This window comes from Sinohyriopsis cumingii, unplaced genomic scaffold (genome assembly GCF_028554795.1).
Source record: "Sinohyriopsis cumingii isolate HCF-2022 unplaced genomic scaffold, ASM2855479v2 utg000309l, whole genome shotgun sequence".
Classification (NCBI taxonomy): domain Eukaryota; kingdom Metazoa; phylum Mollusca; class Bivalvia; order Unionida; family Unionidae; genus Sinohyriopsis; species Sinohyriopsis cumingii.
This window is the reverse complement of record NW_028315887.1, coordinates 65,828-78,571: the sequence shown is the minus strand read 5'-3', so window position 1 is coordinate 78,571 and position 12,744 is coordinate 65,828. Positions and strand designations below refer to the sequence as shown.

The 12,744-nt window shown below is 35.1% G+C and overlaps 1 protein-coding gene across 1 annotated transcript in view; it reads left to right on the top strand.

Moving 5' to 3' along the window:
• Positions 1–576: 576 nt before the first annotated feature.
• Positions 577–12,744, top strand: part of LOC149774356 (tripartite motif-containing protein 59-like) — a 37,651-nt gene continuing 25,483 nt past the window's right edge. Inside the window, exons 1-4 of the mRNA XM_089945375.1 lie at positions 577–642; positions 5,524–5,927; positions 7,018–7,113; positions 11,499–11,729. Coding sequence (XP_089801501.1) covers positions 5,547–5,927; positions 7,018–7,113; positions 11,499–11,729 — 708 coding nt within the window. The 5' untranslated portion in view covers positions 577–642; positions 5,524–5,546. The remainder of the gene's footprint in view (positions 643–5,523; positions 5,928–7,017; positions 7,114–11,498; positions 11,730–12,744) is intronic.

Below are 12,744 nucleotides of genomic sequence, written 5' to 3'. Positions count from 1 at the left end.
ACAGATGAGATGGCAGTGATCCGTAGCGGTGAGCGCTTTAGACCACTCGGCCATTCTGGGCCAGAGACAGAGAGAGAGAGAGAGAGAGAGAGAGAGAGAGAGGGGGAGGGAGAGTGTGTTGTTGTTGTATAGTTTATAAATGGTAAGCGTTCTCACATATCTGCGTTGGCCGAATCCGAGACTCGAACCCACGCAGACACAGTTGAGATGGCAGTGATCCGTAACGGTGAGCGCTTTAGACCACTCGGCCACTCTGGGCCAGAGAGAGAGAGAGAGAGAGAGAGAGAGAGAGAGAGAGAGAGAGAGTTTGGATAAAGGTAAAGTGTATAAATTATCGAGTAAAGTAATACATGGCGGCCAGTATAAACGGTAAGCGTTCCCACATATCCACATTGGCCGAATCCGAGACCCGACAGAGACAGAGAGAGAGATGGATAAAGGTAAAGTCTATACATTATCGAGTAAAGTAAGTATTTATAGCCATATTTACACAGCGTATGGTCGGTCTCCTTGTCGTTAAGTTACTATTCAAATCGAAGTGACACGTCATAATCAGCTAAAGTCACGTGATTATTACTCATTTTGATTCTATTACGACCTCCTGTCAGACTTAAAAAAGCTGTGTGGCTGCAGGTGGTTTGGGTATGTATATAACCACTGATTTTGATGAAACGGTTGTTCTAGTACCTTAAAAATTGTATTCGCAGTCTGTTCGTAATATTTGATATTTGTAACATTTGGTAAATTGAAACCAGATTCAGTGAAGCTTTTCGTACGCATCGGATTCAGGAAGTATTTTCATTCCTGGTTGTGTGGTCCTTCATTGACCCGCAAAGCAATACAAACATGTCAGATGAATTTCTTTCTGTTTAGTAGTTATCTCTTTAAAATATATACAGAAGCATTTGAGCCAACAGAGAAGGAGGGTAGTATACATTTTGGGTGTACGCGAATAGCACCATAATTCACACCAAACCACTCAAGATTTCGAGCGCACTGTTGCATTACACTAACCAACAATGGTGTTGTTTAGCGAGCTATAAATAATGTATGATGTCATTTACCCACTAGACATCGCTCCATCGGCCATTTAATTTTCGAAAATATACGATACAGCATTCAGTGAACATTATTGCTGTTTTTATCTTTATGTAAGTGATAACTTTGGTGTGTTGACCAAGAGGGACTTTTAACTGTTGGCTGTGAAACACTGTTGTTATGGAAATTGAAGTTAATGCTAATGCCTCTATGCAATAATAATAATAATAATAATAATAACAATAATAACAATATTATTATTATTATTATTATTATTATTATTATAGTAGTTGTTGTTATTGTTGCTGTTTATAAATTTGAACTTTGTACTATTCAGGTGTAAATCTTTGGAAGTGAATTACTAGAGTATAGTACATTTTAATGATAAAAATATTTTTAGTTGCCCCCAATTTGAAGAGTAAAACAAATTTACCCTTTCAGTTTTATCTTAATCAACCCACACTCCTCGGAAATATCTCCTGACTTTAACTGATGCAGAAAAATGTTTTCCTGGTGTTAGAACACAAGGTACTTCATGATTTCAACATATAATTGCAATCATGATACAGTAATGATAAAAAAACCTCAAGTGCCTGGACTCCCTTTTTACCACGCTCTTTAAAAAATGATTAAACGATAATATATTGACTCAAATTTGGGCAGGGCGAGGGGGTTTGGGAGGCAAGCTGGAAGTACACGTCATTTCGTAACCAGGCTGTCTCGTATCCAGTATTTTCTATACATGTAATTATATTTTCCGTTAACGTTAGTTGAATTTAGTAGAAAGGAATTACTAATGTTTATAATTATGTATATTTACTATAAAAATGAAGAAGAAACTATAATTGATATTAATGACAGTTAAGCTTCAATCGTCGCGGAGGGAACACAAAGAATAATGTGTCCTTTTTAGACATCATAAATAATGACTGATTGCTACACTGTATTCAATTTAACAATCTTGAGGAAGATGATGTAAAGATTCATAAGTTTAGCAGAGAAGGAACAATGTTGGCATCAAGAAATAGTAAATATATATACTTTAGAATGTCAATCTACATCTGTTTGACAAAAAGAGAGATATAATTCCATTACAAAATATACAGGTTGATTCAATAGATATTTTAGAATCATCCTCTGGAATGACTAAAATTAACATAAAACTGAAATCATTCTTTCGTCGAAAATAATTCACGAAAAGTTGTATACTGCTTAAAAGAAAGTAATTTTGTTAGCTTTTTAATAAATTATAATGAAAATTTATCGAACATAACATCCTTTTAATTTTGTTCGTTTTCATTTTGAGAGGGAGTAAAAGAACAACAGCAACACATCTTTACGGTGATCCTGACTGTCACGTTGCTTACAAAAATATAAATCAGTTATATGAGAACAAATTAAATAAGGCAAGAAAAAATTAAATAAGATGAATTGAGGCATGGTTCACCGAACAATTTACTTTCACAGCGAGTACAAAAACATCATTCCTTCAAGACTTAACCAGTGTCAGGTATTGTTGACATGCAAGGAAACAATCGAGACGATACACTTAGATTTACAATTAGTTCCACATATAACATAGATAGAAAGACAAATCTAAAGGGAAATATTGAAAGAAAAACTATTAAAAAATTAAATAAGAATTTGAATAATGTTTTAATTGTTTTTCTTTCAATATTTTCCATTTAGATTTATCTCCAACTATGTTATATGTTGAACTAATTGTAATTTATATCATTATCATCATCATCATCATTATCAATCACTTAACCCAAGAGGTCGTTTGAGCACCACAGTTGACGTTACAATCAATTCTCTACTGCCCTTTGGGAATCTCCTAATCCCATGCCTGTCCACTCATTAATGTTGTCTAACCACGTCTTTTTCTGTCTGCCTCTTCTTCTGCATCCTCTCACCGTGCCTTGCAAGATTTGTTTGCCAGTCCAGAAAATCTTGATACATGGCCGAACCACTTCAGTTTGCGCTTTGTTACAGTGGTCAAGAAGTCTTTATAGGGTCCGATGGTTCGTTGGATCCAGTTGTGGACCTCTTCGTTGGTTACATGGTCAATGGATGAGATGCCCAAGATCTTGCGGTAGCATCGCATCTCGAAGGTTTGAATCCTTCTTTGTAGATCTGATGTGAGCGCCCATATTTCACAAGCATACAGAAAGATGGATATGATAATCGAGCTCATCAGCCTTATTTTGGAACCAAGCGCAATGTCGGAATCTTTCCATGTTGTCTCATCCTTGTTATTGCTGCTGTTGTCTGGGCAATCCTGCAAAGGAGTTCTGGTTTAGAGCCCTCATCTGTGATAATTGATTTCTAGTACATAAAGCTTGTGGTTCTTTCCAGCTTATGTCCACTGACGTTTATTTCTGCACTGATGCCATTGGTGTTATTTGTCATCTGTTTGGTTTTATCGACGTTAATCTCCATACTGCATGCTGTGGAGGTTGTGTTGAGGCGCTCAATCAAGTCAGTCAGTTATTTTTCATCTCCTGCTAAGCCATCATCATCATCTTCAAAGCGAAGGTTGGTGATTGTTCTTCTTCCGATGCTGACAGTGCCCTTATGGTCACGCAATGCATCCTCCATGATTCTTTCCAGGAAAATGTTGAAGAGTACAGGTGACAGTATACATCCCTGTCTAACTCCAAATGTTGATAGAAACCCATCTCCTCTGCTGCCATTGATAAGGACACGCACTGGTGGCTTTGTCATATAGGTGCTCAACAAACTGCACTAAGTCTGAGCTGATCTTGTACTTCCTCATAGTTTCCCATAAGGCCGCAAAGGCCTTCTTGAAATCTATAAAGACGTGGCAAAGATTCTGCTGATGCTGAATGTATTTCTCGCAAAGGAGTCTGAGATTGAAGATTTGTTCTGTGGTACTCCTTCCTACACAGAAGCCTGCCTGCTTTTCAGCAACAATTTTCTCAGCTTGAGGCTTTCGTCTGTTGAGAATTATCTTCAGCATGACTTTGTTCGGGTGACTGATCAGACTGATGGTTCTGTAGCTTGGCATAGCTTTAGGTTTCCTTTCTTGGGGAGCACGATGACCAAGGATTGAGTCCATGTGGTGAGCTATTCTCCTGTCTGCCATATCTTGTTGGATGTAGTTGTTAGGACTTTGACTATCTCTTCTCCTCCTGCTTGACTGAGCTCTGCTGTTATGCTTGTCAACGCCGGCTGACGTTCCTGTCTTTAGTGACCTAACTGTAATTTCTACTTCATCACGAAGAATGGAGTTGTTATCATTTTCTTCTGCCTGAAGGCATTTTAGTACTGCTGGATCTCCCTGGGTCTTATGATTGTACAATTCTGAACAACATTATGTCCATCGCTTGAGGATCTCTTGATCGTCTGCGAGACATTTTCCTGATTTGTCTTGGATGGTGGTAGTTCTCCACTGTTTATGGGTTGTGAGATCTTTCACCAGTTGATATGCCATTTTTGCTGTCATTTCTACTCAGACTGTCTTCGATTTTGTAGCATTATCTTTCTATCCAGGATTCCTTTGCTTTTTTCATGCTTTTCCTGATCATGTTGTTTATCTATCTGTGTTTTCTAGCTTCTTTATGATTTCTTTTTTCTTTTCTCAGTTCTCTTTGTTTGTTAAATAGTTCAAGGACATCTTTTGTCACACAATGTTTCTTTGTTTGACAATGGTTGCCAATGATCTCGTGTAACAGGATAGACCTGAATGGATGCTTGGATCAAATGACAAGACAACACAATGTGATGAAAGATGGAAATTAATGAAATGAATTAACATGTATATATTCTACAAATACGTTGATTCTTTCACGCTCTAAACATACACGTCTCATTCATTTACTTTATCCAAACATTCACAAATAGGAAAGCAAACAAACAATGATTCATATCTTCAAATGAATGAGAGTAAGATTCATATAATCTGGCGTAATGAAAATAAGATGCAAATAATATCATGTAATGACAGCAAGATTCAAGTAATCTCAGATGATGAAAGTAAGATTCAGATAAGTTCATGTGATCAAAATGACTCAATTGAGACAACAATCAATGAAACAAACATATGACTTGGTCATTCGTACAGCCGTAATTGTCATAAATATTTGTAAAACTGGCAAATGTGTCCACTGACAAACCACACAGTTCTCCCGAATTCTTGGGTTTTTCCACACTTGTATCGGCACACATACACATTTGAAACGGGGATGATTTAGTCAGTTGTCTTAGTCCACAAATCGTTTTATTAATCGCGGTGTTGCCTCAGGCAAATGCAACAAGACTTGAACCAAACGACTGACCTTGGATGTTTAACATAGCAAATCGAAAAGCACATTTCTATTAACATAATGAAAACAATGGACGCTATAACGCCAGAGTATGACATGATCTGCTCTCGGTACATATTGAGCGATGAATAAAATAACCATTGAATAATACTATAAGAAAGAACTGGATAACTGAAGAGATTTTTTTCTTTGTCAGGAATATACCATAAGGAGTAACCGATGGATTCCAACGAAGATGCAGTTTTGTGCCCCGTGTGTTACTCTGTATATGATGATCCACGAAGCTTACCATGTGGCCATTCTTTTTGTTCGAAATGTATTTCACGAGTAGTAGACGTCCAGAATCAGGTTTCTTGTCCATCATGTCGGACTATTGTTAAGCTAAATTATAAAGGAGCACATGGATTACCAAAGAATTATGGCCTCGGTTACATAATAGAAAGTCACAAAAAGATGTCGTCTAAATTCTGCAGCGATCACAAGAAGTCACTCGATATGTTTTGCCAGCAATGTGATGTGATGATTTGTTCAAAATGTTTATTGAGTTCCCATCCTGGACATAGAATTGTGGACATAGAAGACATATCAAACGCTAGAAAAGTAAGCTAAATTTATACTTATCTGTTCATGATTTGCTACTTACTTTATCATAATCATCAAATAACCATCATACAACTGCCATCGTCATCATCATGATCAACATAATTATCATCTGTGGCTGATTTCTTGTTACCTGGGATCGGGACACTTCTGTGTCCTAAGCTCCCAAGAACTATAGGGTCTTATTGTTATTCCCTTTTGTTGTAGGCTATCTTCGAATGCATAACTTTTGATTCTCCTGCCACAGTGACATGCATTTCAAGCTAAGTCAGACTATTTGTTATTTTTTTCTTTTTCTTTACATCCGATATGGAAGTCCCCTGCTTGCCTTGGATGCAGATCCTTGGTCTTCTCTTCTACTAATACTATGTCTGGATATTTCATCTCATTCATGGGTAGTCCTTTATTGTCTGGAGGGGCATATACCATTTCTATAATCATTATAGTGAACGGATTTAAAGCCATCGATATTCTTGGTCTGTAGCTGCTAATTTAATGGAAACAATTTTCAAGTTTTAATTATGCGGGACTTTTCGTACCCTGTACTGGAATATTGGCAGATGTCTAGTCATGATGAATCGTTAATCTGTCATGGCTATTTTTAAATTTCTTGACCCAAAATCCATCGACATCGTCTTTGACGGATGATTCAATTTAGTCTAGTCAATTTTCGCAGCTGTTTGAGAAATGTTTTTCTTTTTTTAAATATATTATTATTATTATTATTATTATTATTATTATTATTATTATTATTATTAAGAATATATACATCAATGTTTGTTGAACACAAAGACAGACATATAATTATTATTAAATAAAAACGAAAAGGTTCAAGACGCATACACATTCAATAGTTCGCATATATCTTAACATATTGTATTACTTCGTTTATCCAGACGTTTTGGGGCGCTACGATAAATATTCTGATAAATGGCAAATAAAATGAATTTATGTCATTTTGAAAAAAATCTGACCCATTGTATAACATTAGCGTGAGACTTCATATTTAGTTTTCAGATGCTGTTATCAAATAATTACGTTTTTGCATGACTTGATTTTGGACTTAACGAACTAATTTAATACTCAACAGGGAACACTAACAGGACTTCTTGAATCAACAAAACCCTGGCAAGCTGAAATTGAGAAAGAAACAGATGAAATTAGATCATCCCGACAGTCAGTGCAGGTAATTAACAAATTTTCCATCCACTGCTATTCCATTTTGAAGAGACATGTATGTCTTTTTAAACTACGATTTGCACCAAGCATAGCCCACGTTATTAGTCCTACTTTCAGTCCTAGACTTCCACACGGTATCAGTCCTACTTCCAGTCATAGACTTCCACACGTTAATAGTCCTACTTTTAGTCCTAGACTTCCACACGTTATTAGTCCTACTTTTAGTCCTAGACTTCCACACGTTATTAGTCCTACTTCCAGTCATAGACTTCCACACGGTATTAGTCCTACTTTCAGTCCTAGACTTCCACACGTTATTAGTCCTACTTTCAGTCCTAGACTTCCACACGTTATTAGTCCTAATTTCAGTCCTAGACTTCCACACGGTATTAGTCCTACTTTCAGTCCTAGACATTCACACGGTATTAGTCCTACTTTCAGTCCTAGACTTCCACACGGTATTAGTCCTACTTTCAGTCCTAGACATCCACACGGTATTAGTCCTACTTTCAGTCCTAGACATCCACACGGTATTAGTCCTACTTTCGGTCCTAGACTACCACGGTAATAGTCCGACTTTGAGTCCTAGACTTCCACACGGTATTAGTCCTACTTTCAGTCCTTGACTTCCACACGGTATTAGTCCTACTTTCAGTCCTAGATTTCCACACGGTATTAGTCCTACTTTCAGTCCTAGACTTCTACATGGTATTAGTCCTACTTTCAGTCCTATACTTCCCGAACATGACTTAAGCTGAAATCTATAACCTATTTGTCACATTGGATAATGATTAATCCCTTCATACATCTGACTAATTAAATTAAGAGAATATATACCTAATTATAAAATATTTAGAAGCTACTTTGATATGGTCTATGTATGACCTCAGTGGTCATGTATTGGTATAAAAAAAAAATACCATGACTTTGCAGTTACAAGGTAAGCATAAATTCTACGTTTGATTTCTTTCATCAGAGGTGTATTCATTCCTGTTGATGAGGTAGCTTATATAGCATGCCGGTTTCAAACTAATCATCCAACAACGGTGAGTGTTGCTAATTTACAGAATTAGCATGTTACATTTTCACGTGAGTTTTAAATACATAAATTTGTATTCCATTTCTTTGGTACTAAAGAAACCAGAACCCGATGTGGGTGTAGGAGAGTATTTTTGCGGTTATTTATATTAATATATATGAACAAATGTGCACAAAGATGACTACTATTTCACGATCCGATTTCTAAAAATGGTATTTTTTTCTTCTAATAATTCATATAACATGTCTCCTTTTCAATAACAAATAGTCCTTTATCCCACGACTGGATTAGGATTAAAGACCTCGAATTCTTAAGGATGAACATTAAAGGGTGTTAGCCTCAGTCGTATGCACATGGTTTTGGTTTCCGCAGTCTTCTGGTTGTTTTGTGAAGAAATTTAAATCATAATTTGTATTACGTGAGATTTATCCAAACGTTTTGATGCTAATGGAAAAGCACGCATAATATGTACAGTTGACTTCTGTACCACTGCTTCTGTAACTGCAATGGGGATGTTTTGATAAAGCGAATTTGAAAACCATTTATATGTTGTTTCCTGTAAGAAGATCAGGAACATTGTAAATGAAGTACGCTATAATTGTGCAATCCACACCATGGTTGGTTTATTTGGCTACAATTAGTAGAGGCTGTATATATGAATTAATTTATTTTAAAGTATGCAAGTAGTCTCTCGGCGAAAAGATTTCTGATGAATTAACAACCCAGACGGCACAGGCTCCATGTTAAACTTTCAGCTGGATATTATGCAATATAACTATAAGAAAATAAAATCCTTTTTTATCCGAGTTGCAAAATAGGTGTCGATTAAAATGTGTAGTTCTATTTAATCACAATACTTTTCTGAATTATTCGATTTCGTGTCAAACATCTATAACGTATAAAGTGAAACTTGACCAGTCAATATTGCACGTACATAGTCATCGTTTAGTCCATACTTTCTTTGAATAAAGTAGAACAAACATGATGAAACGTTAGGATGTGATGATCACGGTTATTAGACAGACTAACCTTTTACGAGATTCAGCCTTAGTCCATACTTTTGCAGTGACACACACACACACACACACACACACACACACACACACATATATATATATATATATGTATATATATATATATATATATATATATATATATATATATATATATATATATATATATATATATATATATATATATATTTACTTATACACATGTAAATGTCCAGCATGGGGCCTCGAGTGGCCGAGTGGTCTAAAGCGCTCTCCGTTACGGATCACTACCATCTCACCTCTGTCTGCGTGGGTTCGAGTCTCGGATTCAGCCAACGTGGTTATGTGAGAAAGCTTCCAGTAGCTTCTCGTGGGTCGGTGGTTCTTTCCGGGGTTTTCCTGGGTTCTTCCTCCACCATTAATACTGGCCGCCATGCATAGCCTATCGTGTGCTGAAAAATTTGTGTTAAACCCTACAACAACAACAACAACAAATGTCCAGCATAAGATTTTTTACAAATATTTTATATGTGGAACATTTTAAATTTTCATGTCTTGTTGCTGCTTTTATTTCATTCTATGTTTGTACATAACTTTATTACATATGACTGCATAAAAGTTACCTTTATACCGCTACTGAAATGCAAAATTGGTAACCTGACATACAAACATAACTATATATATATAGCTCTTACGACAATTATTTTAAAAATGCATCATGCTACAAAGATGTGAAGTCCTTATCTCCGAGAATCAGTTTAGTTTCAAAAAACAACACTCAACATATTTATGCCTCTATGTCTTTAATGTAACTGTCCGCTATTTTGTAGGACATGGCAGTCCAGAGTTTGCATGCTTTTTAGGCATTATTAAGGCATTTGATAGGGTCAGTCATTGGACACTCTTTAAAAAGTTGCTTAATATTCAAATACCTGTCGACAAAGTTCATACTTTAATTAACTGGTATGACAAACAGTTGTACTATGAACGCTGGGGAAGTGTAACAACCAGCTCTTTCCATGCAACAAATGGGGTGAGGCAGGGAGGTGTTCTTTCCCTTTTGGTATTTAATATATTCATAGACGAGTTAAATGGCAAACAGGGTCAGTGCCTTTTGGGGTTATATCTGTCACCAAATGTGTCATTTCTTAACCATTTTAGTTTTGCTAATGATATGTCATTGATAAGTCCTTCTATCACAGGTTTAAGGAAATTATTATAGATATGTGAACAATATGCATTTGAGAATGATATCATCTATAGTACAAAAAATCAGTATGCATGGTCTTTCAGCCAACTTCTTTCAAATTACCATCTCCTCCCCTTTGTAAATCTAAATGGCAATGCTCTTACGTATTTCAACAGTTATACGTATTTGGGTCATATTTTGAAATCCAATCGGTCCGATAATGAGGATATGATGATATTACATTACAGATTTGTGCGCACTCGAAAACACATGCTACGTAAATTTAGGAATTATTCATTGAATATCAAAATTAGATTATATAAATCTTATTGTTATAAAATGAATTGTGCTCCTCTGTGGACAAACTTTAGTAATGTATGAAAAGAAAACTAGTTATTGCTTATAATAATAGTCTTCGTTTTCTGTTAAGCCTTTCAAGATGGAAAAGTGCCTCTAACATGTTCGTAAATTATAAACTGTTCAGTTCTGATGAAAGCACTGAGAAAGTATGTGATCTCAATGATGACAAGAATATCTAATAGTAAGAACTGTATCTTGAAATCTCCGTGGAATTATGTCATTCATTTAAATTCTCGTATTATAAGCAGATGGAACAAATTACTCTTTAAATGTGCTACATAATTTCATTCTTAACAATGCGAGACACACTCTGTTGTTGTAGTAGATGTGTCCGTATACTTGTATATAAGATATGTATATGATCTTTTATGCTTAAAATACTTTTACATTATTTCTTTATTTTGATTATCATGTATGGAATATGTATTCTGTAATAAAAATTCTTAAATATATATATATATATATATATATATATATATATATATATATATATATATATATATATCTTATATCTGTTTTGTATTTGCCTTTGAAAAGGACTCATTTTAGAGTCGAAAGCTCTCAGGCTAGTTAAATACTAGTTTTTGCACTGTTCTTTGTCAGTTTATTGCATTTATCGTAATCAATCCCTGACACACGCGATCACATGTTGGATAAATATGATTTGTATTCTATATATATATATATATATATATATATATATATATATATATATATATATATATATATATATATATATATATATATATATATATATATATATATATTGAAAATGTATATATGTTTTGTTGACTGCAGCCTTTATTTTTCAGAAAACTGCTGAAACTATTAAAGCAGAAATTCGCCATAAATTTAGAAAGTGGTCTGATGATCTCAAAAAGCAGAGACAATCTCTTCAACGACATATCGATGATGAAACAGAACAGCGGATGAAAGTCTTTGATGATCGTCTGACAGTTCTTGATAATGCACATGCAGAGATAACTGACGTCGAAAATGAAATCATTGCAACTTTGTCCAACGACACAGCGTCTATTGTGCAGGTATCCGTACATTGGGAATAAATCTGCATCAAACATATATTTCGAGTGTAGATAAATTGAAAAATATAAAACATCGATGTTTGATAAAATTAGGCAAATGTTATTTATTATATATTTCACAATGAGAATTTGAAATATATCTGTAATCCCACATTTATCACCACAGTGCTAATATCGCTTTCTTCAACACCTAGGAACTACAGCCTTTACAGGCTGTATAGAGTCTCCTCGTAGGTTATTTTGAATCAGCAAAAATATGACGAAAATAGATCACTGCTAATAATACTCATTTTTGAATAAAAATTACCTGAAATTAGAGGGTGATTTTAGATTTTCACATTCAATGCTACCGAAGAAACGCAACACATTTATTACTGCTTTTCTTTTGAGTGTGAGGAAGATAGATGGTTTAGAATATGAAATGAAGAAGAAGAAAAAACAGTGTTCATTTTCTTTTTCGTTCCTTGATGGTTGCTTTAGGCAAAAATTGTGTTTTCAAATGAAACAAGATCAACAATTTTCCAAAGCTAGAGAAATCCTAAAAAAGCTGGAATCTATCGGCAAAGGCAATCATCCAAAGGCAGCAGATCTAATCACTGAAGTATAATTGGATATCATGTACAATGTAGGAGGTCTAAGTATTCACACTTCGTCGTCTCTTGTATGTGGATGGTCTGTGTTCTTCACTTTAGAATAAGGTCTGACCAATTGAGGAACATGAAGCAATAGCGAAATGCTCTTTGAATCAATACATTGCGTGACATCGTGGCTGAAATGAAATGGGGATCTGGTCTGACTACTTACATGTATATTGTATTTTGAAATAATGGCACTGTTCCTATTCATGCATTTAAAATATAACGGAAAACAATTGACAAGTTAAAAACTATGCTTATCTATGCAAGTGTTTTGAAGGACACTGACACCAAGCAGGTTCCATGTAAATGCTTTATTGCACACTGGTGCCAAGAGGAGTTTAGAGAAACAAGTCCTTGCTCAAATGGTTCAAACGTTA